Genomic DNA, 25,973 nt, shown 5'->3' on the forward strand with positions numbered 1-25,973 from the left:
GAGTCGCGCTCTGTCGCCCAGGCTGGAGTTCAGTGGGACTATCTCAGCTCACTGCAACCTCTGCCTCCCGGGTTCAAGCAATTCTGCCTCAGCCTCCTGAGTAGCTGGGATTACAGGCAAGAATCACTAGGAGTTTTAAAAAATGCTCATGCCCTGGCCTCACCCCAGAACCAATTACATCAGAATATCTCAGGGATGGCCAGAGGCAGTTGTTTGTTTTCTTTTGTTTTGTTTGAGACAGGGTCTCACTCTGTCATCCAGGCTGGGTGCAGTGGCGTGATCTTGGCTCACTGCAGCCTTGACCTCCTGGGCTCAAGCGAGCCTCCCACCCATCTCCCTAGCAGCTGGGATTACAGGCAAACATCACCACGCCCAGCTAATTTTTTATCTCTGTAGAGCCACGGTCTTGCTATGTGGCCCAGGCTGCCTCAAACTCCTAGCCTCAAGTGACTCTAAAGTGCTGGGATTACAGGCATGAGCCACCATGCCTGGCCTATAGGCAGGTGTTTTTTTTTGTTTTTGTTTTTGTTTTGAGACAGAGTCTCATTCTGTTGCCCAGGCTGGAATGTAGTGGTGTGATCTCGGCTCACTGCAACCTCTGCCTCCCAGGTTCAAGCAATTATCCTGCCTCAGCCTCCCAAGTAGCTGGGATTACAGATGCGTTCCACCATGCCCGGCTAATTTTTTTGTATTTTTAGTAGAGATGGGGTTTTACCACATTAGCCAGGATGGTCTCGATCTCCTGATCTCGTGATCTGCCCGCCTCGGCCTCCCAAAGTGCCGGGATTACAGGCGTGAGCCACCGTGCCTGGCCCCATAGGCAGTTTTTAAAAGCTCTTTAGGTGACTCTAATGTGAGGCCACGGTTAAGAATTGCAGCAAAAGGAGGCTTGTCTTTGGAGGTGATGATCAGAGAGCGGGATAAGTAGTGAGTAATGCCTACAAAGTACTTTTCCATTCAGAAAGCACTTGCACATATATGACCTTATTTAAGGAACATCTTGTTGTTATTCACTGGTTTGTGGGAAAAACTGTGAACCAATAAAACAAATGACTTGCTGAAGGTCACAGTCGTTTAGTAGAAAAGCCACGACTCGACCTCAGATCTGCTGACCCCCACTTCAGTGTTCTTTTATAATGTCACACAGGGCAATGCGACCGAAGGAAGGCCAAGTTCATCTGTATTCACATGTAAAGGTGAGGGTGTAGATATTTTTGAAAGTAATTATGATCCACGAGGGTTAATCTAAAAATAGAGCTGTGGCTTGTATAACAGGCATAATGGGGTGGAACAGCCTTGAATGTCACTGGCCAAGAAGAGCTGGTGAAGCCCAGATGGCCCGATGGCCAAGGAGCAGGTGGAGTGGCTGCAGGGAAGCAGCAGGCAGGAGGCGATGGGAGCAGAGTCAGGGAGGGAAGTATAGGGCGGGGCTGGAGGGGGCCCTGGCATTGCCCAAGATCAGGAGGCCTGGCGGTCCAGGCACAAGCCTTCATGCACCTACAGCTGGTAGTGGTGGAAATGGCAAATCCAGGACATTCCTGGAGGCATTTGCCAGTTTATTGGAACTCTTCTGCATCTTAAGGGACATAGCACCTTACTATCCAGATGATAATCACCTGCTAATTTGTATAGACCTGTGTCATTTAGGATATACTATCTTTGTCCATTTTCACAAGTTTAGGGTATTATTTTCCTACCTCAGCAGCTGCATGTGTGATACTGGCATAATAATACCTTATGATGGACACTGAGAGTAAGTGAAATGTGTCTAACCAAATGCCTAGCACGTAGGAAGCTGCTGAATAAATATTAGCACCTTTTAATAGTGGATTCTTTTTTTGAATGTGGATAGTAAAGATCAGAAATGTTGACCACCACTTAGTGGTTAAACAATGTGGGCTCCAAAGCCAGACCACTAGTTTCAAGCCCAACTCTACCAATCTAGCTGTTCAGCCTTGGGCAAGTTAATTACCCAAGTAAAGTCTGTTTTTTTCTGGAATAAAATTGAGATAACACCTGAACATTTCTCTTGCACTTGTTGGGCAGATTAAATGAGATAATGCATGGAAAGCTGTTAGCATGGTCCCTGGCACCTAATCAGTGTTCCATAATTATTAACAAGCTCTATTAAATCCTGACAAATAGCCAGTGCATAAGCCAACACTGGAATCTAGGCCAGTGCTCTTTCTGCTACACCAAGGCAGCTCCTGATGATAACAAACATGAACCCAAGTGAGAAGGGAAGAGAGCTAACATTTAGGGAGGGCCAGCTGCATTCCAGACATGGACATCATGACAAAGCAATTCACAGGGAGATGATGAGGTTCACGGGGCTTAGTAACCTTCCCAAGGTCACAAAATAGTGAGAGATGTGGGGGTCAAATGGACTGACCTCAAGTCCTGCAGCCTTTGTCCATCCGGTGGTTCTCTAGCATGCATCAGAATCACCTGCAGGGCTTGTTAAAACCCAAATTCCAGAACTTTCTCCCAGACTTTCTAATTCAGTGGGCCTGGGGTCGGCCTGAGAATCTGGATTTCTAACAAGTTCCCGGGTAAGATCGATGCTGTGGGTCCTGGACTGTACACCCTCAGTATATGCCAAGCGGCCTTTGCTCAGTAAAATTCATTGTGATGAGACACCTCTCAGGCTGCCAGGAGCCCAAGGAGAACCCTGGGGCTGCCCTGGGGTATAGTGAGGAACCCTAAGTGCCCTGACTTGATCACTATGCATTATAAACATGTAACGAAGTTTCTCATGTAGCCCATAAATGTGTACAAATAAAAAAATGTTTAAATGTTCTCTTAAAGAAAAGAAAGATGTCTCAGCTAATCGCCTCGAGGCCTCATGACATGCCACCCACAGCTCTGTTAGACAGGCACAGACTTTTGTCAGGCACAATCTATAACCTCAAAGTCAGCACTCCCAGTGGGGTGTTTTATTATTTATTTACTTGACAGGTAACATCGATTTGGTCCTATAAGACACCATGCTAAAGGCTTAACTACTTGTTGTTGCACAAGGTAACTCTCCTGAACTCTCAGGAAGCCCTTGCATGGCCTATCAAGGACAGCTCAGTCACTGAAGGGAAAAACTCCATACCAAAGAAGAGAGATGCTGCCAGAGTTTCCCAAGGGAACCTCCATCCCACAGCCCTTCAGGGCCATCACACTCACTCACATCAGCCATCATCGAAATAGTGGCCACGCTGGGAAGAACAGGAGTCCTGAACTAGAAGGTGGTCTTCAAACCATGGCGTACCGGTTTATATATATTACAGATAGATAAATTAAGAGGTCTATATGTATACAAAATCTCTCAAAGAGGAATGAATTCCATTCTGTCATGCCAGATATTTGTCAGAAACTTGAAAACGAAGGTGGTTTTCAGCGGAGCTGGTATTAAAAATAGAAGGTATTTATACACAGGCCCTGCTTCTCTCATGGCCATGAAATCCTCTGGTGTTGTCAGGGCCCCTGGGCAACCTCAGCACCCCCACAGGTAACCCATCTGCAGTCTGCATCTTCCGAGAGAGCAGGGGACTCACACCAGGGCTTTTCTCCTGGGTCCCCATCTCGGCTTGGCGGCGCCTCCGGACCCAGGGGCTGCCAGAGGGAGTGACGCTGCTGTCAGAGGAATAATCCATACACTTGCGGAAGATCTCAGGGCTGGTGCTGCAGTTCAGTCTACCTTCCTCCGCCAGTGGGGACTTTCTGGAAACGCCTTTGCGTTGGGCCAAGGGGCTGCTCCAAGGACTTGTGCACGGGGAGGCATTTGGACTCAGAAAGAGATTCTGGTGGCCAGAAGGGCTGAGCTTGTTGGTGGCCATGTGCCGTCGGCCCGCCATAGGGGACGTGGGGTTGCTCTCGGGGTCAGAGGAGCTGTTGGCAGAAGACTCATCACCCATGTACTGAAGCTCCTCCACTCTCTTGTTCAGGGACTTGTTCAGGTGGATGCTCGCAGTGGGCTCCTCGTCATGATTTTTGTCTTTGGCAGGTTTCTTTTTGGGTGGCTTCATACCAATCAGGACAGCTTTCATGTTCTCTTTGCCCTGAGATTCTGTGATCATGAACTCATGGGCTTTGATAGCTGCTTCCACCTCCTCGAACTCCACGATGGCGCACTCCTGGGTCCCCACTTGGCTGTAGCGGCTGCTGATCCTCCGGATGTCAGGGGGCAGCTCTCTCCCAGGTTTGAGGATCCGCACTGACGAGATGACTCCAAAAGTCCCAAAAAGCTTGAGCAGGTGTTCCATCACCTTCTCCTGCACCCTGCCATTCTTCTGGGGGGTGGCCAGAGCCCACAGCTTAGGAGACAGGTAGAGATCATAGACCAGGAGCATCTTGCTGGGGAGGTTCTCGTTGGGGAACAGTGGGACGGGGGTGGTCCTCCTCACCTTCCGGTGGTCCTCATTCAACTCAAGGACCACTGAATACTTCAAGGCATGTGCTGTGGTTCTCCAGTCCCGCGTAAGGTGTTTCACCTGCAGAACAGAAAGCAAATCTGAAATAGTATCTAATGCCCTTGTCCATCCTTGTGTACACTATAAGCTCTCTCTCTCACTTCCTTATCCCTGTAACACCAGAATCCCTGTATTCTAGTGTCTAGAATCATACGTAGTATGTGTAAACACTCAAAAATCTAGTCAATGAATAAGTGAATGAAAACAAGTTCTACAATTTCAAACAAGGGCACCACAGCAGTGTTGTCCAACAGAACTCTCCATGAAAATGGAAATACTCTATTCTGTGCAAGTTTAGAGGTTAAATTGCAGGCTCTGGAACAAGGCTGTTGTATACACAAATCAAAGACTCACCTCTAGCTTGCAGTAAGACTTAGAAAGTTATTCAACCTCTTAGTGCCTCAACTTGCCCTGGAAAATGGAGATGTTAATAGTGCCGTCTCAAAGAGCTGTCCTGAAGATTAAACGAATAAATATATACATGTACATATGTATGTACAGACACATACAAACTCATTTACATATAAAACAGAACAGTGTCTAGCTCACAGTGAGCACTCAATTATCATGTGCTATCATTATTTCAAATATTACGTGTCATCATTTTGATAGGATTTGGAGATTTTAACATTCAAATGCTTCTCTAAAGCAGTATTTCTGCATTTCGGCATTTGATACAGAGAAGGTTCCAAAAGATCTTTCACATTTCACTGCAATATCTCCTGAGAATGACATGAACTATTTCAACTTGAAATTAAATCCAACTTGGGCCTCACTAAGAATGGTGAAATAATCCCTCCCTCCTCTGTTGGTGGAAATTGTGTGTATCAATGTTGTAGTATATGAAAGCTATATTTATACTGTAAAACAGTAATTTTCTAGAGGCCCACTTCCGGTGAAGTGAATGCCAGGGGGAATGAGTCATCCCAAAGAAATAGTGAAGGTGGGTGGGGTGGGTGACCTGAGCCCGTAATGGCGAGATCCCCCTAAGTCCTCTGAGAACAGGCCAACATAGCTGCTCTGCAAAAGAACTGGGAACTCCAGGTGCCTCTGAGCATAAAGCAGGAACTTCATGAAATTCAAGAAGGAAAGGCTCACTCACTGAGCAGGATGGGGAAACCCTGGCAGACCCATTACTATACACAGGCTCCTAGAGAGATAGTACTGTCCACTGTAGCCTGCAGCCTCTGGGTGAAATGGCTCAGACTTAGGCTACTAGAAGAACACGGGGCCAAGGGCACAGAGAAGGCGGCCCAGGCCAAGGGTCGGATTTTAGGTGGACAGAGTTGAGGAATCCAGAAAGGGTGAAGCTGATGACTGCAGGTGAGTGTGAGGCTGGGGGAAAGCCAGGCAGTGGCTCACTGTGGGGTGAAACATGGTGGAGCCTTCTCCAAAAACAGCTAGGGAGGGAGCACTTGGGAGATAAAAAGAGACAATTTCCTAAGCCTGAAGCTTGAGCTAGGAGCACCCGGAGAAACTACAGCACTGCCTTACTCAGAAGGCTACAGAAGTCTGTGGGGGACCACATTTCGTTGCAAAAGAAGCAGGCTCTGCAAGGACTGAATATCCCTCCTGAGCCAGAAGCAAGGTCCACTGGAAAATCTCGGTTACAGTCGGAGCATCCTAAGCCTGGGTCCGTGACCATTCATAAGGAAGGTCCAGGTAGCACCTGAGAAAAGGGGCCAGGGAGCTTTCGTCCTTGTGCAATTACTAGAAGAACTCTAAGGTTTCAGAAACATTGTAATTTCCCTGTGTTTTTTACCTTTGTCATGTATGTTTCCCTTTTGTGATTAACAGGAAATCCTTCAGAATGAAAAGGATCTTTGCTCTGAGTTTGGAGGTGTTAGGGAGTCTGTCTGTACTCTGCAGCCAGGTTTCAACAGAGAAGAACATTCCTAAATTGGTCCATAAGTGGCAGCTTAAAGAGGAAAGCAAAACAGGCTGACTCTTGGGGTCCCTGGGGAGGAATAAAGAGATGTGCGGGATGATTCCACTGGCTGCTTCATTTTGGAATCCCCCACAAACACTTTTCATATGAAGGCTTGCTCACTGTTCTCTGGTCATTAAAATATCCCTTCCATTCCCCTGTACCTAGAAAACTCCTACTCATCCTCCAAAATCCTATTTCAATGTCACCTTCTCTGGGAAGACTTCTCAATTCTCCAGACAGGGTTAGTTGCTCTGATCAACTAGCACCCAACAGTACGGTGTTCTCTCTTTTGTCCTACTGTATGTGGTCACATTGTAATCTTTCAGATCTCTCTCATTTATTGGACTGTGAGCTTGTCAAGTACAGGGGGAGTACCATCTTCATTCTGTACATCCTGCGCCTGGCACACCACTCAGCAGAGACAATGAGTATATTTGATGAATGAATAAAGGAAAAAGAGTGAGAGGGCCAGGCAGAGTACACCAGTGGGTGAGGCAGGGAAGAGGTCCAAGGAGAAAAGCTCTCCTCCAGTGCTCTCTGACAAAGTACACAGACAACTTGGCCGGGACCCACTTGTTACGCATCCCGTTATGCAACAGGCCGCGTGGTGCTTTTCCATTCTAGTAAATGCACTTCCCCCAAGGGAGACACAGAGTTCTTATTCCAACTCGTCTGTCAACTCTCTGAGAAGTAGACAGTACACAGCCCAAACACTGGATCTATATACGGCAGGGACAAGCAGTCTGCTGCCCAGATGGCAGCAATAATTACAAATCTCATCTCCCTATTGTATAGATGAGGACGATGGCGCCACACAGGCAGAGCATTTGTGTCTTAGAGAAGGTTCATTTCTGATAGAGCTGGGTGCTCATTCTCTCCCTTTACTTATTCAACTTGACAAATGAAAAGCTTGGATTTCATATAATTTTAGGTCTGGCAGGTATCTCTCAAGACCATCGAGTCCCTCTGTCCTGGTACCGCATCCTCCCGGCCACCCACTTGCCTGGCAAAAGTGCCTGAACTTTACTAAGAACAAGTAATACTTTTCAATAACTGCTGCCAGCTGAGATTTGTCCCAATGCCCAGGACCCTTTTAATAGTGTGGGAGTGTATTCCTAACAATCCTAAATCCCTTCTCCTAGCTATTTTTCTCTTTGTCAGGCACAGACTTAATTTTAAAAATTGTTCATCATCAGGTTTCAAGGGAGCAAAAAAAAAAAAATGTTTAGAACCACAACCCAAAACACACTTGAAATCCTTGAAGCAGCTTCTGAGAACCAAGCCTCACCTTTTTAAAGGACGTGAGTAGCTTAACGCTCACATATCCCAGCTTGTTCCTCCTCACGTGCTTTAGCAAAAAGGCGTCCTTCTCCAGGTTTTCATCTGAAAAGTAGAATTCGATCTGATCCACCAGTTTCTTGATCAACTCCTCGTCCGGGGGCTTCCACTCCTGCTCCAGGTCCTCACGCTCATTCTCGCCTCCACTTGCAGTGGTGCCACTGAGACCAGAAGGAGACACCAGGTGTTAGGGGTTGAACTGTGTCCCCCAAAAATTCATATGTTGAAGTCCTGACCCACAGTACCTTGGAATATGATGTTATTTGGAAATGGGGGTCACTGCAGATGCAATTAATTAAGATGAGGTCTTACTGGAGTAGGGTAGACCCCCTAATCCAACACAACTGGGGTCCTTATCAAAAGGGGAAATTTGAACACAGACATGCACACAGAGAGAACATCATGTGAAGGCGAAGGGAGACACTGGGGTGATGCAGCAAAACCCAAGGAATGCCAAAGACTGCCACTAGAAGTGAGGAAAGATGTCTGGAATGGATCCATTTCTAGTACTTTCAGAGGGCACTTGATTTCAGGCTTCAGACCTCCAGAACCATGAAACAATATATTTCTGTTGTTCTAAACCATCCAGCTCATGGTATTTTGTTATGGCAGCCCCAGGTGATGACACTGGGTCACATGGTCACAGAAGGAGAGATTTGCCCCCAAACAGCTAAGAAGTCAATCTTTCGTTTTTAACAAGTATGGAAGATCATAAAAATAATAACTGGCCAGGCATCGTGGCTCCCATCTGGAATCCCAGCACTTTGGGAGGCCAAGGCAGGCAGCCTGAGCCCAGGAGTTTGAGACCAGCCTGGGCAACATAGCGGGACCCCTGTCGCTACAAAAAACACACAAAAAAATTAGCCAGGTGTGGTGGTGCAGGCCTATAGTCCCAGCTACTTGGGAGGCTGAGGTGGGAGGAGAGCTTGAGCCTGGGAGGTCTAAGTTGCAGTGAGCCAAGATTGCACCACTGCACCTCAGACTGGTTGATAGAGTGAGACCCTGTCTCAAAATAAGAATAATTATTATTATAACAACACCCTCTGCTGACATGTATGTGGCGCTCTGCCCCCATATGTTTTTCACATATGGCAAAATGTTTTTCACATATACCCTCTTATTCTTCCTCTTCTACTCCACCCCCTCAAATCCTAGTTTCTAGAAGACAGTATAGCAGAGTCACTTGACCTTTCAGTAAGATCCTCCATATTTATTAAAGAAAAAAAGCTTGATTTCTTAGCTGGTTCAGGACAAGACCTGGAGTGCAGTGGTGCGATCTCCATGTGGATACATGATCACTGACTCTCAGGAGTCACTGCAGTGGTGCGATCTCCATGTGGATACATGATCACTGCCTCTCAAGCCACCTGCCTTGGCCTCCCAAAGTGCTGGAATTACAGATGGGAGTGTAATTTCCTAGGGCTGCTGGCTCTAGGAGTCCTGGCTTTAGAGTTAAGACTGCCTGGGTCCAAATGCTTGGTTCAGACTGAGTATCCCTTATCCCAAATGCCTGGGACCAGAAGTGTTTCAGATTTCCGATTTTTCCAGAGTTTGGAATATCTGCAGATATGTAATGAGATATCTCAAGGATAGGACCCAAGTCTAAATGCAAATTCATTTATGTTTCATATACACCTTCTACAGATAACCTGAGGTAATCTTATGCAACATTTTTAATAATTTTGTGCATGAAACAAAGTTTCTGAACCAGCGGAAAGCAAAGGTGTCGCTGTCTCAGTTTTTAACCCATGTTAAACCTGTGGTGTCATGGTGGCTCAAAATGTTTCCGATTTTACAGCATTTCAGATTTTGAATTTTTTTATTAAGGATGTTCAACCTGTACCACTGTTTATTAGTTAAGTAAATTTAGGCAAGTAACTCCACTGCATCTCACTTCAGTTTCATCGCCTGTAAATTGGGAATCATGATAGTCCCTACCCTCATGGGAGTGTTGTGAAGATTCAATGAATTAATACGTGAAAATATCCAGAAGAGTGCCTAGCATACCCTCAAAGCTCAGTAGGCACAGATAAATTCCTTCACTCATTCATAGGAGGCAGATCTAGAATTTAAACTCAAATCCTCTGTCTCCAAATCCAGTATACATAATAGCTTATATGTTTTGCTAGGACCCTGCAATGGACTCTGGAAACAATCCCGTCACCAGGCTCTTCTTAATAAAGCCCACCACCACCAGCAGCACCACCTGGGTAGACTTCCTTCTCTCCCTCTCCCTAAGACCATTAGGTGACGGGAACAAGCCAAAGCAATCCTGGACAGAGCTTCCTTAGGAAGGCTAATCTTTCATAAGGGGATTATAACAATTTCAAACCAATAAACATTTAGAGAATACTGATTATCCACATCATAACTGATGCCATTATTAGAAGTTAGCAGAAAGTTGCAGGTAGGTAGTTATAGGAGTTGGTTTAGCAACTCAATGTCAGGACCAGTAATCTCAACAGGCCTATTACTGTGATTGCTTAACGCTGGAAAAGACACATACATATATGTCCTTCAACAAAATTTTCATTGGCTCTCAGCCTCACAAAGAAAAAAAAAGAAAAGAAGCAACTGTGGAATACTCAAAATGAGGGAAAAAAATATGGCAAGAGAGAAAAAAGCAAATAAATCTATTTAATAATTTTTCAAATTCAGAAATTATAATTAGTATAAAATATAGGCATTGGTTGATTAAAAATAAAGAGTTTTAGCTATTTGCCTGTAGGCAGCCTGGGAATGGCTTTTAAAATACCTTATTGATGTCTCAAGGTAAATACGGAGTGAAGAGGCCTGGCGCGGTGGCTCACACCTGTAACCCAGCACTTTGGGAGGCTGAGGTGGGTGGATCACTTGAGGTTGAAGTTCAAGACCAGCCTGGCCAACATGGTGAAAGCCCATCTCTACTACAAATACAAAAAAGTAGCTGGGTGTGGTGGTGCATGCCTGTAATCCCAGCTACTCGGGAGGCTGAGGCAGGAGAATCCCTTGAACTTGGGAGGTGGAGGTAGCAGTAAGTGGAAATCACACCACTGCACTCCAGTCTGGGTGACACAGCGAGACTGTCTCAAAAAAAAAAAAAAAAAAAGGTATAGTGAAGAAAATAACAGGGAGACTCAATTTTAAAGTTTTTTTTTTTTTTAAGTCTTGTTAAAATGGGATGATAAAAATCAGGCATTAAGCTGACTCACCCAACATCCAATAGCAAACACTTTCTCAATTGCTTTCTTCTTCTTCTTCTTTTCTTTTTTTTTTTTTTTGAGAAAGAGTCTTGCTCCATTGCCCAGGCTGGAGTGCAGTGGCGCGATCTCGACTCACTGCAAGCTCCGCCTACTGGGCTCACGCCATTCTCCTGCCTCAGCCTCTCGAGTAGATGGGACTACAGGCGCCCGCCACCACGCCCGGCTTCAATTGCCGTCTTTACTCTAGAGGCTATAAAAACTAAATGTTATGGCCGGTAACGCTTAAGTGAAAATCTCTTGGCCCTGCCCCTTCCCCTTTTATCTTCTTTGAATGTGGATGCGATGGTTGAATCTGTAGCAGCCATTTTACTACCATAAGGAAAAGGCCAAGAGAATCAGCTTGGCCTGATTTGTTGACATTATTGGCCCTGACATTATTAAGTTGTTGGACAAGCTCTTGTAACTATCTACCTGCAGATTTTTTATTATTACATGAGAAAGATCAAGTCCAATTTGTTTAATTCACTTGTTGGGTTTTCTATTACTTAAACAGCCAAATACAATAGTAACCTCAGCAACACTGCATGGAGAAAAGAGGTCCTCAAAACATCCCGAAGGCAAAACATCAGCAGGACAACCAATAGAATGAAAAAGGAGATGCAAGAAGGACAGAACAAATTTCACTTTATTAGGGAAAGTTTACCCCCTAAATAGTAATTAAAACAGATGGGTTGAGGCCAGGCATGGTGGCTCATGCCTGTAATCCCAGCACTTTGGGAGGCTGAGTCGGGCGGATCACCTGAGGGTAGGAGTTTGAGACCAGCCCGGCAAACACGGTGAAACCCCACCTCTAACAAAAATATAAAAATTAGCTTGATGTGGTGGTGGTCGCCTGTAATCCCAGCTACTTGGGAGGCTGAGGCAGGAGAATCGCTTGAACCCGGGGGATGGAGGTTGCAGTGAGCCGGGATTGCACAACTGCACTCCAGCCTGGGCGAAACTCCATCTCAAAACAAACAAACAACAACAACAAAAACAAAAAACAGATGAGTTGAATATAACAGACAAAATAACTACAAATGCAAAGGGAATTCCTGGCCCAGCTAACAAAGATGTCAATAAATCACAGGGGATGGGGCCAGGTGTGTGCTAATGGCCAGTGAAGAGTTTTGAGCAGACTCAGGAGTATTGGCAAAATGGTCTAACTTACTACAAATAGCTAGTATCTCAGAAATGACTGCACTACCAAAGAGAGCCACAGGCAAGTTAGTCCTACTCCCAAACCACAGCAATAGATGCTATGACAAAAGGTAAACTCATAAACAAATAAAGCATAACGGAAGAAAGACAGTATAATTTCTCAGTCTCTCTAATGCTTATTCCAGAGCTTCCCAATCTTCCCAAGGCCTGCCATGTCTACTTTACTGCCTGCAGATGATTCTATCTCAGACTGGATGGAGAAGATGGAGTTCATCCAATCAAGTTTCTCTAGACCTTCACTGGGCAACCCCTTCTCCCTTTTCCCAACCTTTGCTCCAGCTTCTTCTGTGTCTCTAGACATCCATCAAAGAACTTGTAGCCATATCCAGGTGTCTCTTCTCCATCTTGGTTCTTGATATAGTTTGAATGTATGTCTTAGCCAGATCTCATGTTGAATTGTAATCCCCAGTGTTGGAGGTGGGGCCTGGTGGGAGGTAGTTGAATCAAGGGGTGGTTTCTCATGAATGGTTTAGCACCATCCCCTTGGTGCTGCCCTTTTGATAGTAAGTTCTTGTAAGACTTGGTCATTTAAAAGTATGTGGTACTTCCCCCCACCCCCACCATCACCAACTGTCTCTCTTGCTCCTGCTTTCATGATGTGATGTGCCTGTTCTCCATTCACCTTCTATACCACGATTGTAAGCTTCCTGAGGCCTCACCAGAAGCAGATGGTAGTGCCATGCTTCCTATACAGCCTGCAGAGCCAAGAGCCAATCAAGCCTCTTTTCTTATAAATTACCCAGTCTCAGATATTTCTTTACAGCAATGCAAGAATGGCCTCACACAGTCCTCTTGCCCCGATGCAGGATCTGACACTATTGACCACCTTCTTCTTGATACTCTCCCCCTGGGCTTATGTGACTTATTCTTTTCTGATTCTTGTCCCCATTTTACTGCCCTCTATGTCTCCTCTTTCTCTCTCCATTTATTTCATTTTATTCATTTATTTATTTTTTGAGACTGGATCTTGCTCTGTCGCCTCAAGTTGGAATGCAGTAGCACAAACACAGCTCCCTGCAGTCTCAGCCTCCCAAGCTCAAGCAATCCTCCCACCTCAGCCTCCCAAGTAGCTGGGGCTACAGGCATGTGCCATCATGCCTGGCTAATTTTTCTATTTTTTTTTTTTTTGTAGAGATGGGGTTTTGCCTTGTTGCTCAGACTAGTTTTGAAACCCTGGGCTCAAGTGATCCACCCACCTCAGCCTCCCAAAGTGGTGGGATTACAGGTATGAGCCACCATGCCTGGTTTCTCTTCATTTCAAAGTGTAGGTGTTACCCAAGTATCTATCCCTGACACTTTATCCCCTAGCAACCTCTACACTTCAGCTCCTATAAGCTCATCAAATTCAAATCTACCCCCACCAGCCTGTCTGCCCCACACCTTCCTCTCCTTCCTGAGCTCCAGTCCTCGATTCCTAACTGCATGCCAGACATAACTGCACTAGGACAATCTGATGTAGTATCAGATTAAATATGTCCACAGTCTAACTTCTCACCTTCTGCAGAACCTGACCTTAGGCAGGACTGAAGCCTGGGCCTATCAACAGGCATTCTATCTGGGAAGTTGACCTTCCTTTCACACAGTCTCACAGTAGACTATCCATAATGTATTGGGGGTGACTCTGCATCAATTATTTGCACCCACTGAGCAGACAGGCAGGTAGCCAGAGATTCCAGAACAGGTGGGTGATACTGTGGAGGTGACATAAACCCCTATGCAAGTGCAGAGGTGAGCTTCTTGGGCTTGGAGGACTCCACCCTCTGCATGAGTGCTGTCAGCAGCAACTGTGCATCTCCAAAGGGGGATCTTGGGGGAGTTGGAAACCCTATGTTATATCCAGGAGCAGGCTGCATTGTTTCCTGTTTGTGAAATAGCCTTCAAAAGGGAAAAGATACCATATCTTTTAAGAATATTAAGTTTATATCCTTTAAGTCTGAATATTGTCAACTTTTTGTCGATTACAACCATCCTGTGAAAATCATGTATCTTCCCTCCCAATCCACCCCGCCAACTACTTTCCCTATTCACTCTTCTATGTACTTAAGCTCAAGACGTAGGATGTATCCTTTCACTCTCTCTTTTGCCCCCACATTTAGTCAATTATAAAGTGCTTATTTCATTTTGAAGGGTCTCCCATCTGTTCTCTCTTTGCCAGTCCAACCATCCTCATTATTTCTCCCTTGGACACAATATCTCATTGAAACATGATTCCAAAAAATTAAAGTAATAGATAAACATAGCAAAAACTAAAATAAAATAGTAGGGAACTTATAAAGAAACCAATAATTCCCCACTCCACCCTTCCTCCCTAAAGGTAACTTCTCTTCAGCCATTTAGTTCTTAGGAGAGTTATCTCATAGCTCTATAAAATATGCTTATAGCTCTATTTCTCACTTGCCAACTGTAGTCATTCTCTATTCATGTCTTACTATATAAAATGAGGATTTGGGGTCACTTATGACTTATGTCCCTAAATAACCTTCTTCAAATTTTTAAAATTTTCTTTTCATTTTGGTCCTTCTATTAGCCTTCTATTTGTGGTTTTAGTGTTTTTCTTCTTTCTTTTTTTTGAGACGGAGTCTCACTCTGTCGCCCAGGCTGGAGTGCAGTGGCATGATCTTGGCTCACTGCAACCTCCACCTCCGGGGTTTAAATGATTCTTCTGTGTCAGCCTCCTGAGTAGCTGGGATTACAGGGGCACGCTGCCATGCCTGGCTAATTTTTTGTATTTTAGTAGAGACGGGGTTTCACCGTGTTGCCCAGGCTGGCCTCAAACTCCTGAGCTCAGGCAATCTGCCCACCTTGGCCTCCCAAAGTGCTAGGATTAAGGCATGAGCAATCACACCCAGCCTTTTTTTTTTTTTTTTTTTTTTTTTAAGATGGTCTCACTGTCGCCCAGGCTGGAGTACAGTGGTGCGATCTCGGCTCACTGCTACCTCTGCCTCCCAGGTTCAAGCGATTCTCCCACCTCAGCCTCTCAAGTAGCTGGGACTACTGGCACGCAACACCACACCCGGCTAATTTTTGTATTTTTAGTAGAGACAGAGTTTCACCATGTTGGCCAGGCTGGTCTCAAACTCCTGACCTCATGTGATCTGCCTGCCTCAGCCTCCTAATGTGCTGGGATTACAGGCGTGAGCCACCATGCCCGGCCCTATTTATGTTTTAAAATAATACACTTTAAGTGGTTTCTTATTCCATAAACATTAAAAAGTATTTTTCAATTTCTTGCTACATATGATATATTAATACACACTACTGTCCTATCCTCTTTTCCATCTCACCTATTTCCAACCTTCCATATTGCATCAGATGTACTTTTATTTCATTTTGCCATGGTTCATAATATATCATTCTATTAGGTAACTAATATTCTATATTTTATCTATAGCTACGTACTGAAAATTGAAAGTCAATCAGTTGTATTTTATTATTATGACGATGTAAACACTGTTTCCTAATAGGGCTAAGTCATTTGCTAAGATTACATTTCTTGTCCTAAAGTTCTATTAGTTGACTGACCACGTGGATTGGTCCTCTATGTTTATTTTTCCTTCCATATGATCTGTCCTTGTTTTTGTTTGTAATTTACACACTAAGGGATTTCTTTGACATTATATTCTAACCTTTCTTATGGAATTTTTAAATTTTAGTAGTTATTTATTTAGTTTCTAAGAACTCTTTTTGGTCCTTAGATCATTGCCTTCTAAGAGCTTCCTACTCTTGTTTTGTGGATGCAGTATCTTAAATTCACTCTCAGGGTCCCAGTTGGAGTATACATTTTTGAGTCCTTTGTTTCAACATCATCACCTCTGTATCCTTTGGGGTCAGTTCTTCCATTTAACTTTCATGCCACTGATTTTCTTCATGTGACTAATAAATGATTCATTTTTTCTTTATTAAAGAGTTTAATAAACTTATTTTTGAATAGTTTTAGATTTACAGAAAAGTTGTGAAAATTGTACAGAGAGTTCCCATATATACACCCAGGCTTGCTCTGTTATAAATATCTTGCATTAGTATGGTACATGTGTTACAACCAATGAACTAATTGCAATTAGTTCATTAGTTCATTATATATTATTATTAGCTAAAGTCTATATTTTATTCAGATTTCCTTAGTTTTTGCCTATTGTCCCTTTTTCTGTTCCAGGATCCCATCCAGGACACCACAACACATTAATACATTAAGCTGTCGTGTCTCCTGAGGCCCCTCTTGGCTGTGACGGTTTTCCTTGTTTTTGATGACCTTGACAGCGTTGAGAAGTACTGGTTAGGTATTTTGTGGAATGCCCCTCAATTGGGATTTTTCTGATGTTCTTTGTCACGATTAGATTGGGATTACGGGTTTTGGGGAGGAGGACCACAGAGGTAAATTTCCATTCTCAGCACATCCTGTCAGGGTACATGCTATCAACATGAATGATCACTGTGGAAGTTAACCTTGATCAGCTATCTGAGGTAGCTTTTGTCAGGTTTCTCCCCTGTAAAACTACTGCCTTTATCCCCATTCCCATACTGTGCTCTTTGGAAGAAGGTCACCGTACACAGCCCACACTTAGGGTGTGGGGAGTTATACTCCACAGCCATTCACTGTGAAGGCAAAAGGTACGTGTGCTTTTTCTTGGAGGGTTGTTAAGTTGTACACTCCCACTGGTTTTCTTCCTAGATGGCGCTATGTACACAGGTGGGGCACGCCAAGTGGCAGGCTTCACATGAGGGTGAACAGGCAGGGAATCATTAAGCTGGGGGCTCTACTCAAATGGGGAAGGCTTTACTCTGCAGCTGCCAGCTCTGCTTTCGCATCCCTAGATCTCCGTAGTGAGCTCATTCAATTCCTTTAGAAAATAATCTTGTCTCTTTTTTTTCCCCCCTTAAAAATAAAATACCTGCTACTTTTCACTGGCAGACAGAGAGGCTAGGAAATGGTTCTAAAGGAAGAATTTAAATTACCTTTCAGATATTTGTAGCCCTTTTTACTCCTGCATCTTTGGTATATTTCCCAACCAGAGTCTTTCGAGGGTTCTGTCTTCCCACCTCCTGCCACCTCCCGTGTTATATTTTAGGCTACAGCCTCCTCCACTCTGTGCTGTATTAAATGTTTTGAAGAACAGCTAGAATATGTCACTGCTTTACTTGATGTCACTGATTTACTTTAATAGTAATAATAAAAGGTTTTCTATTTCCTGTTAAATAAAATTCAAAATCTTCAGCTCCCAACCAGGCATGGTGGCTCACACCTGTAATCCCAGCACTTTGGGAGGCCAAGGCAGGAGGGTCATTTGAGGCCAGGAATTCGAGACTAGCTTGGGCAACGTAGCAAGACCCTGTCTCTACAAAAAATTTAAAAATTAGCCAGGTATGGTCGTGCACACCTGTAGTCCAGGCTATTTGGGAGGCTGAGGTGGGAGGATTGCTTAAGCCCACGAGGTCAAGGCTACAGTGAGCCATGACCGCACCACTGCACTCCAGTCTGAGTGACAGAGTGAGACCCTGTCTCAAAAACTACATACATACATACATACATACATACAGAATAATAATAAAAAAAACCCACAAAGTCTTCAGTTCCTTATTCAGATTCATTTAGAATCTGGCTGTAACCAGCGTCAAAACTTATTTCCATCGGTGTCCTTTCAGATCCTTTGCTCCAAACAAACAGAAAGACATGGCTATCTGTAAGTGTCACAAACTTTCTGGACTCTGTGCCTTTGAACTTGCTGTTTCTGTCTCTGAATGCCTTGCTCCTCTCTCTCGGGTCTAAATTCTAGTCACACATTAAGGTCCATCTTAAATGCAATTCTCCTAGGAAAAAAACAGTCATTTCTACTTCTCCCAAAACTTATCTATATTTGTATTATAGCTACTTGTGTGCATATTTTATTAGCAGCCTGAACACTGAGTTGAGAGTAGAACTCGAGCTGGTTTCTTTCATTATAGTATTACCCCAGAGCCTTGCACGTAATGGGAATTTAAAATGTATCACCAATGTAAAGCAAACAGTTTTTAGGGCAAATCATACCTATCAGGATCCTATCAGGAGGGAGGAAGGATGGTTTCTGATGAATATGTTCTCAGCGGCCTTTCAAGGAGGCTTGAAAAAGTTTTACACTTAAGGTTTTGCTTTGTTTTGTTTTTTAATAAAACATTGTAAAACATTGTAAACTGGGAGTGATGAGGTCTTTTGTTATAGCTATAAACCTGTGAGAAATGGGTAGAAATAAAGGGGTACATTTTAAAACAGATAATTGGGTTCCATGAATCAGTGTTGAATTTTTTTTTTTTTTTTTTGGATATTGTCTCACTCTGTCACCCAGGCTGGAGTGCAGTGGCACGATCTTGGCTCACTGCAACCTCTGCTTCCTGGGTCAAGCGATTCTCCTGTGTCAGCCTCCTGAGTAGCTGGGACTACATGTGTGCGCCACCATGCCTGGCTAATTTTTGTATTTTTTCGTAGAGACAGGCTTTCATCATATTGGCCAGCTGGTCTCAAACTCCTAACTTTGCGATCTGCCCATCTTGGCCTCCCAAAGTGCTGGGATTACAGGTGTATCATATTTGTAAATGATTTAGAGAAACAAAATGATTTGTAGCATAAAACATCCAAGGCTACTTTTTTTTATAAAATATCGAATCTGGTTATACTGATTGCACAGTTAATCAAATGATACCCTACAGCAGGAAAATATCCAAACTAAGATGGTGGAATAATGAGACCCTCGCCACAACTTTCAATCCAGGAATGATTTCTCAGACGCATCATCTATCATTGTAGATGGCGGAATATGTTATTTTGACCACCAAGACCAAGAAAATGGTGGACACCAATAAGGAAGGTACCAAACACAAAAGAGAAACATCATTTCTGAAAAACATTAGGGTCCAGGTCCTGTTTGTGTGAGATTTCTTTTGACTCACCTCTAGAACAAGATAATGAATGTGAAATGGCTCAAAAAGGGCAAATTGATAATGCAATATAAAAACACCAGGGTAGATTCAAAAGATAAAGATTCTTCACTGAGACAGATTAAAAACATATACAGGTATGTTCTCAACTTTGTTAAAGGCATCACCCTTTTACAAACCATATTTTGGATGGTGCTAGCAGGGTCACATCTTATGCTTCGGTGGCCCATGGGTTCTTATATATTTATTACAGAGACACGAACTTCCTCTCTGACCCTGTCTTCTGCAATGCTGTTCTGGCATAAGCCCTTGAGCCTGGGAAAGGGATATACAACTAGTGGATATCTCTGCAGGTCTAAATAATGATTTGTAGTACGGAGTAGAGACTACATATATAAGGCACTTAGTTCCACATCTGACAAAAAATTGACATTAACAAAAAAGTAGAGGCCAGGGTTGGTGGCTCATGCCTGTAATCCCAGCACTCTGGGAGGCCAAGGCGGCCAGATTACTTGAGGTCAGGAGTTCGAGACTAGCCTGGCCAACATGGTGAAATCCCATCTCGACTAAAAATACAAAAATTAGCCGGGCATGGTGGCGGGCGCCTGTACTCCCAGCTACTCAGGAGACTGAGGCAGGAGAATTGCTTGAACCCAGGAGGTGGAGGTTGCAGTGAGCCAAGATTGGGCCATTGCACTCCAGCCTGGATGACAAGAGCAAGACTCTGTCTCAAAAAAAAAATATATATATATATATATATATCTTAGTTCTGTCCACTGAAAGGCTCTGAAAGCAACAATACCCTGGCAAAAGTTAGCTTTCTTAATTCCAGGTCTTGGTTTCTAAATACTTTCTTACTAGTATTTGAAAAAACCAGAGATTCCTGTGGAAATGGCTGAATTCCATGACTGGAGTAGGAAAAGTACAAATTATGCCTGGAATATCTAGTACCAGAAAGCAAGGAAGTGCTTAAAGACTAATGGGCATGTTACAAAAAGACACAAGGAGGCCAGCTTCAAGGGGGTCTGCTAGCTGCAATATAGGCATTTTGAGCACCAGAAATGACTGTGACTAATTATTAAAAAGTGAATAAATACAAATCCATGAATTGGAGAGAGAGGGAGAGTATGAGCTTGAGGAAGAACCCTCATTTAAATTATTTAGTGTAACTATTATATCAAATTATCTCTTTGAAAACTGTAATTAAAGGGAAATAATTAAGCATTTTTTTGCCTCTTTAGGAGAAACTTTTGTTCAATCCAGATGATGAGACAAAACTCTTTAAAAAAAAAAAATAGAGCAATGCTAGCTAATAAGTGTACAAAAAAATGTGAAAATTAGAAAATCCTCAATTTTCAATCCCCGGTGAAATAACCAACTTAGGTAAGGATCATCAATAGATGCTAAAATAATTAGGTGAAAAGTCACTGGGGAAAGAATATTGCAAGAGGAATGGATAACTTAGAAGAAATGCACAAATTCCTAGAAACATGCAACCTACCAAGACTAAATTATGAAGAGACAGAAAATCTGAAAAGACCAATAACAAGTAAGGAGATTGAATCAAGAATCAAAAATCTCCTACCAAAGAAAAGCTCAAGGCCTGATGGCTTCATTGCTGAATTCCACCAAACATTTAAAGAACAACTAATACCAATACTTCTCAAACTCTTCTAAAACTTTGAAGAGGAGGGAATGCTTCCAAACTCATTTCAAAAGGCCAGCATAACCCTGATACTAAAGCCAGGCAAGGAAAAAAAAACTATGGGCCAACATCCCTGATGAACATAGATGCAAAAATCCTCGGCATAATATTAGCAAACTGAATTCGACAGCATCTTAAAAGGATCATTCACCATGTTCAGGTGAGATCTATCCCTGGGATGCATGCATGGATCTACATATGCAAATCAATACATGTGATACATCAACTTAACAGAACCCAGGATGAGAAGCCCACAAATAACTTGTTAACTGCAAAGGAAAAGACAACCTGTACGATGGAGAAATCTCCTAATCGAATGGTCAAATTTAGCATCACTAAAGGTGAGATGGCTCCTGAGGTGATGCAACATAAAGTTCCAGGCACAGAGTATGAGGCATTCTTGCCAAAATGTTTAAACAGAATCAAATCAAAATCTTAGTCCTAACTTCCAGTTTATAAGAAGCACATGGTACAAAGGAGCAAGTAAAATAAGACCATAAACACATTACCAGACTAATCAAAAATGTGAGACATTCAACAAGATATCTGGCCTCTTCTGTCCAAAATAGCAAAGCATTAGGGGAAAAAATGGTGGAAATTTCTAGATAAACAGATTCTAGAGACATAAGAAGCAAATGCCTCAACCCAGACCATATTCTGGTTTGAGGGGAAAAAATAAACAGCTGTAAAAGACAATTGTGGAACAATCTGGGGAATCCTGAATGTGGAACTTGGCGATTAGCTTATCTTCAGGATTATATTAGGGAATGATAGGTAATTTTCTCAGTTGCAATAATAGTGTTAGGGCTTTATAGGGAATGTCATTATTAGGAGTTACAAAATGAAGTATTTAAGGTATAATCTTGTGTAAAACATATCTCAAATGGTTCGGGGGAAAACACATACATTATATATCCATTCACTAAATATGGCAAAATATTAAGTGTTAAATCTAGATGATGGGTCTATGAATTCTCATAGTACTGTTTTTTCATATTTTCTTTATGTTTGAAAATATGTATGTTAAAAAGGTGAGAATAAAAGGAAAGGCATCTTTTTAATGAATGAGATGTGGGGAGATGATCCATGAACATTTTAGAGGTTGTAAAGGCTTTTCTTTATTGTTCGTTTATTCTCTGTTCCCTTATATAAGCCAGGTATTAGGCTAGGTATGGAAATACGAAAAGGAGTAAGATAAGGCAGCTGCTTTCAAGGATCTCACTGTCTAGGGGAGGGGAAACACACATATCTCAACACCATGGAGTGAGTGTGATGACAGAGATATGCATTCGGTCAACAAATATGTCCTATGTGCTGGGTGCCGTGTTAGGTGCTGAAGATACAATGAAGGAAGCAAGCATGGTCCTTGAATTCACCGAGCTCCTATCCCTGTGAGGGAGACACAATGATAGAATCACAATTGTGGAAGGTGCTAGGCATAAAATGTACAGAGTACTACAGCAACAGAGAAGAAAGGAAACACAGCCAGCTCTGGGGTGGGGATTGGGGGTGGGTGGAGAAGAGGCGGCAAAGTTTTAAAGGCTGACTAGAAATCAGTCAATCAGAGGACCTAGAGGTGGGGGTGCAGAGACATGTAGACACAAAATAGCCCCCTGTGCTCAGGCAACTAGACGGAATTGCGGGAGCAGGGAAGGAAGCAATGGGCTGAGGAGATGATGTGAGTGGGTGTCGCATCTTAATGAGCAGATTGAGGAATCTGGGCTTTCTCCTGTAGGCTCCAGGAGCGGAGAACATTCACATCAGGTGATGGCTGCTGCCATGCAAGGCTGGGCCCAAACAGGGGATAGTGTGAATCTTGTTCTTGGCTACATCTCCTCGTGCTTTGGGTGCCTGCCCACTGGGCTCTGTCGGCTCCCTGAAGAACCCCAGGGATTTTCTGGGGTCAACTCTATGCCAGTGGGCAGCAGGAAGGGCTTCAGACTGAACACTTGCTGAGACTCAAGCCATGGGAGCTGGGAATTCTGGAGGAAGAGCAAGAGGGGTTCAGGCAAGAGGCCCACCCATACTGAAGCTTGGTTTCTCCTAGACTTCCATAGGGGATCTTTCCAGGCCTTAAACATAAGTAGAGCTTTAATCCTGACTAATGATACAATCTCACAAATTTAGCCCTCAGGATAGGGATGGCTATTTGCCACTGCCGCAGGAAAATAAAGTTATAAGGATAAACTACTCGGGGCTATTTTACGTACTCGGATATTATCTAACTAGGTGACTGCCTTCTCAAGACTGTGAGCTGTCAGTGACTATGGGTTCATCATTTTTACGCTCTCGGTACTTAGCACAGAGCTAAATGAATCAGGCCTTGCATTATAAAGCCACAGATCTATCTACCGCGTCATATGCTATGGTCCAGCTTTCCTGCCCTACCCTGGTGGGCTGACTTTTCTCCCCTAATAACTGTCTCTACTGGTCTGCCCCGAATCTCGGGGTCCAGAAATCTGACTCTTTAACCTGGGGAAGGGTCAGCCAGTAATAGAGAATGGCTCTGGGCCCAGTATTCATCCACCCTTAAGTTGAGGATTCTCCCAATGAAGTAGATATATGCCTGCCAGGACAATCCTGCAGAACGTTAACAGCTAAACGCCTGGGAAAGGGTCCTAGAAGAAAGAAAGCTCCTAACAAGTGCCTGTTGGCATCCCCCAGAATGTGCAAGTTCTGTCATTTTCCCACTCTCATGTCTATGTCTATGTTGTATCTCCTTTCAACAGCAGGAACAAAACCCCAGTCCTTAAGGGTCTGGGCATTAGTGGACAGGAGCCAAGGTGCCTGCGGACAAAGCTCAGGACCCGGGACAAGGTTAGACAGGTGCCATAGCAGCTCCAAACTACCCAAAACCCAGGAACCCACCTACCCAAGACAGCAAGATGATGATGCAAACATAAAGGTCGGGTGGGAAAGGCTGTGTGAAAATGGGAATCCCCCCAGAGCGGGAGGATGTAAAGCAGCAAGTCCTGTATCTGTCTCAAATTACCATGAAATCCCACCTCCTGGAATCCCCCATCAGCAAGTGTCCGCTGTACCTGGCCTGCCACCACCTAAAGACTGAGCGCATCCAGCGGGACTGGGAAAGGCAGGGCGATGCTGGCAGTGAAGGGTAAGTGGGACCACTCGCAAGGAGAGGGGAAGGCGGGCAGGGATGCACTTTGCAGGGATGTGGGGGTGGTGTCTTGAGGGAGCCCACAGAGAAGAGGCCTCCTCCAGAGGAGCGGGTGGCTTGGATGGCCCGTGAAAGTCCTCCTGGATCCCTGAACATCCCCACGTCCGGGCCCCTCAGATCCCGGCCGCCAGCCCTGGGAACCTCGGTGGGGCGACGAAGCTGCGGACTGGGGCACCGGCTGCCTCCACGGGCCGGTTCTGACTCAGGGGCTCGGCCCGGAGCTGCTTCATCGGCAGCGGGGCTGACTCAACCCCCTCTGCCCACGGAGTTGTCGCGCGCAGTCAGCGCCCCGAACTCGCGCGCGGCCCGGCGCCCCCTCGGGGCCCACCTCCCTGGCCGGCCGCCGCGCCTACCTGTGCCCGCGGCTCGGCTCCTCCTCGCTGGCGCTGCCCCAGCCGGGGCTGAGGTACCGGGCCGGGTCCCCGGCGCCCCGCGTCTCCGCCCCCTCCTCCTCGTCCTCCAACTCGTCCACGTCCTCGGCCTCCTGGATGGCGACGCGGATCTGCACCGCCGTCTCAGGCCCGGGCCGAGCCTCCCCGCCAGACTGGGCCATGGCTCGCGGGACTGCGGCGCTGCCGGGGTCCTCACGCCGCGAGGCCCAGCCAGCCGGTCGGCAGCGACTGCAACAAGGGGGCGGGGGCGGTGCGAGCGCGCCCGCCGCTCGGCCCGGGGGAGGAACAGGGGTCGCGGCGCCCCGCCCCGCGCCGCCGCCGCCGCCGCCACCACCACCACCACCCCGACCGCTAGCTGAGCGCCCGCGCAGGCGGGGCCTCGGAGGTGGAGGGCGGCTTTCCGGAGCTCCTCCCGCGGAGGCCTGTCCCGGAAGGATCCCCGCGACCCCCGATCCCTCCCTCCGTCCTCTCGCCGCTGTGGGGCCCTAGCCGGAGAAGAGGCGTCAGGGCTCCCTCCTCCTGCGCCTACTTTCACGGCGCCGCAGGGATGGGCACAGCACAGCTGACTTCTGTTTGTGCTTGACTCCGGGGGTGGCAGGCGCAGACCACAGCTCCAGGGGCTTCCAGGCCTCCTGCGTGTCTTCCCCACTGACGTGCCAAGATGAGAAAATCTCCATCGTTAGTCTCTTTGACATAATAACCACTCTAGATCGTGTCTTAGATCAGGGGCTTGGCTCCTGCCATGCCCTGTATCAGTTTTTCTCCAAGTGTGGTTCCCAGATCAGGAGCATCAGCTGTACCTGGGAACTTGTTAGAAATTGAATTCTTAGGGCTCATCCAGACCTCCTGAATCAGAATCTATGATTCAGAACTTTGTGTTTTAACAAGGCCTCTAGGTGATGCTGAAGTTCACAAAAGTTCGAAAGCCGAGGGCCTATAGAGTATGCCCTGCACATAGTATGCTCTCAGATATTTATTGAATGAATAAAGGGAGCTATTGAAACGTCAGGATGTTCTAAAACACTGCCACCTTTACACGTGTAGCTTCAAATTGAGTTCCATCTCACCCCTCCAAATGTGACCCAGAAACTAGGGACAGGAGCGTAGAAATGAATAAGACCGGTCGGGCGCAGTGGCTCACGCCTGTAACCTCAGCATTTTGGGAGGCCGAGGCTGGCGGATCACGAGGTCAAGAGATTGAGATCATTCTAGCCAACATGGTGAAACCCCGTCTTTACTAAAAAAATACAAAAAGTAGCTGGACGTGGTGGCGTGCCCCTGTAGTCCCAGCTACTCGGGAGGCTGAGGCAGGAAAATCACTTGAACCTGGGAGGCGGAGGTTGCAGTGAGCCAAGATCGTGCCACTGCACTCCAGCCTGGGCAACAGAGCCAGACTCCAAGAAAGAAAAGAAAAGGCAAGGCAAGGCAGGGCGGGGCAGGGCAAATGAATAAGACCTGAATCTGCTTTCGTGTAGCACTTTATTTAGAGCCTTAAACATAATTTATCATATTAATTTTTCACACTGGGACCCCCAAACAACAGAACCCTGCACCAATATATTTGTTCTGATATAGGAAAGCAAGTTAGGATGGGCTCAGGAAATGAGGCCTCCTGGAGGGCA

The 25,973-nt window shown here is 45.2% G+C and overlaps 1 protein-coding gene across 2 annotated transcripts; it reads right to left on the reverse strand.

The window, feature by feature from the left end:
- Nucleotides 1–2,929: 2,929 nt before the first annotated feature.
- Nucleotides 2,930–24,811, reverse strand: LARP6 (La ribonucleoprotein 6, translational regulator). Of its 2 annotated transcripts, XM_050796336.1 has the most exons (3): nt 24,313–24,811; nt 7,679–7,889; nt 2,930–4,481 (listed from the first exon to the last, which is right to left on the reverse strand). In XM_050796336.1, exons 1-3 carry the CDS (start codon nt 24,510–24,512, stop codon nt 3,417–3,419), a joined length of 1,476 nt encoding a protein of 491 aa, XP_050652293.1. In that variant the 5' UTR covers nt 24,513–24,811; the 3' UTR covers nt 2,930–3,416. The 2 variants fall into 2 exon arrangements, with proteins under 2 accessions (XP_050652293.1, XP_050652294.1); XM_050796337.1 differs by lacking the exons at nt 7,679–7,889; nt 24,313–24,811 and adding an exon at nt 6,223–6,316.
- Nucleotides 24,812–25,973: the final 1,162 nt, after the last annotated feature.

Source organism: Macaca thibetana, chromosome 7, assembly GCF_024542745.1.
Source record: "Macaca thibetana thibetana isolate TM-01 chromosome 7, ASM2454274v1, whole genome shotgun sequence".
In the NCBI taxonomy this organism is placed as follows: domain Eukaryota; kingdom Metazoa; phylum Chordata; class Mammalia; order Primates; family Cercopithecidae; genus Macaca; species Macaca thibetana.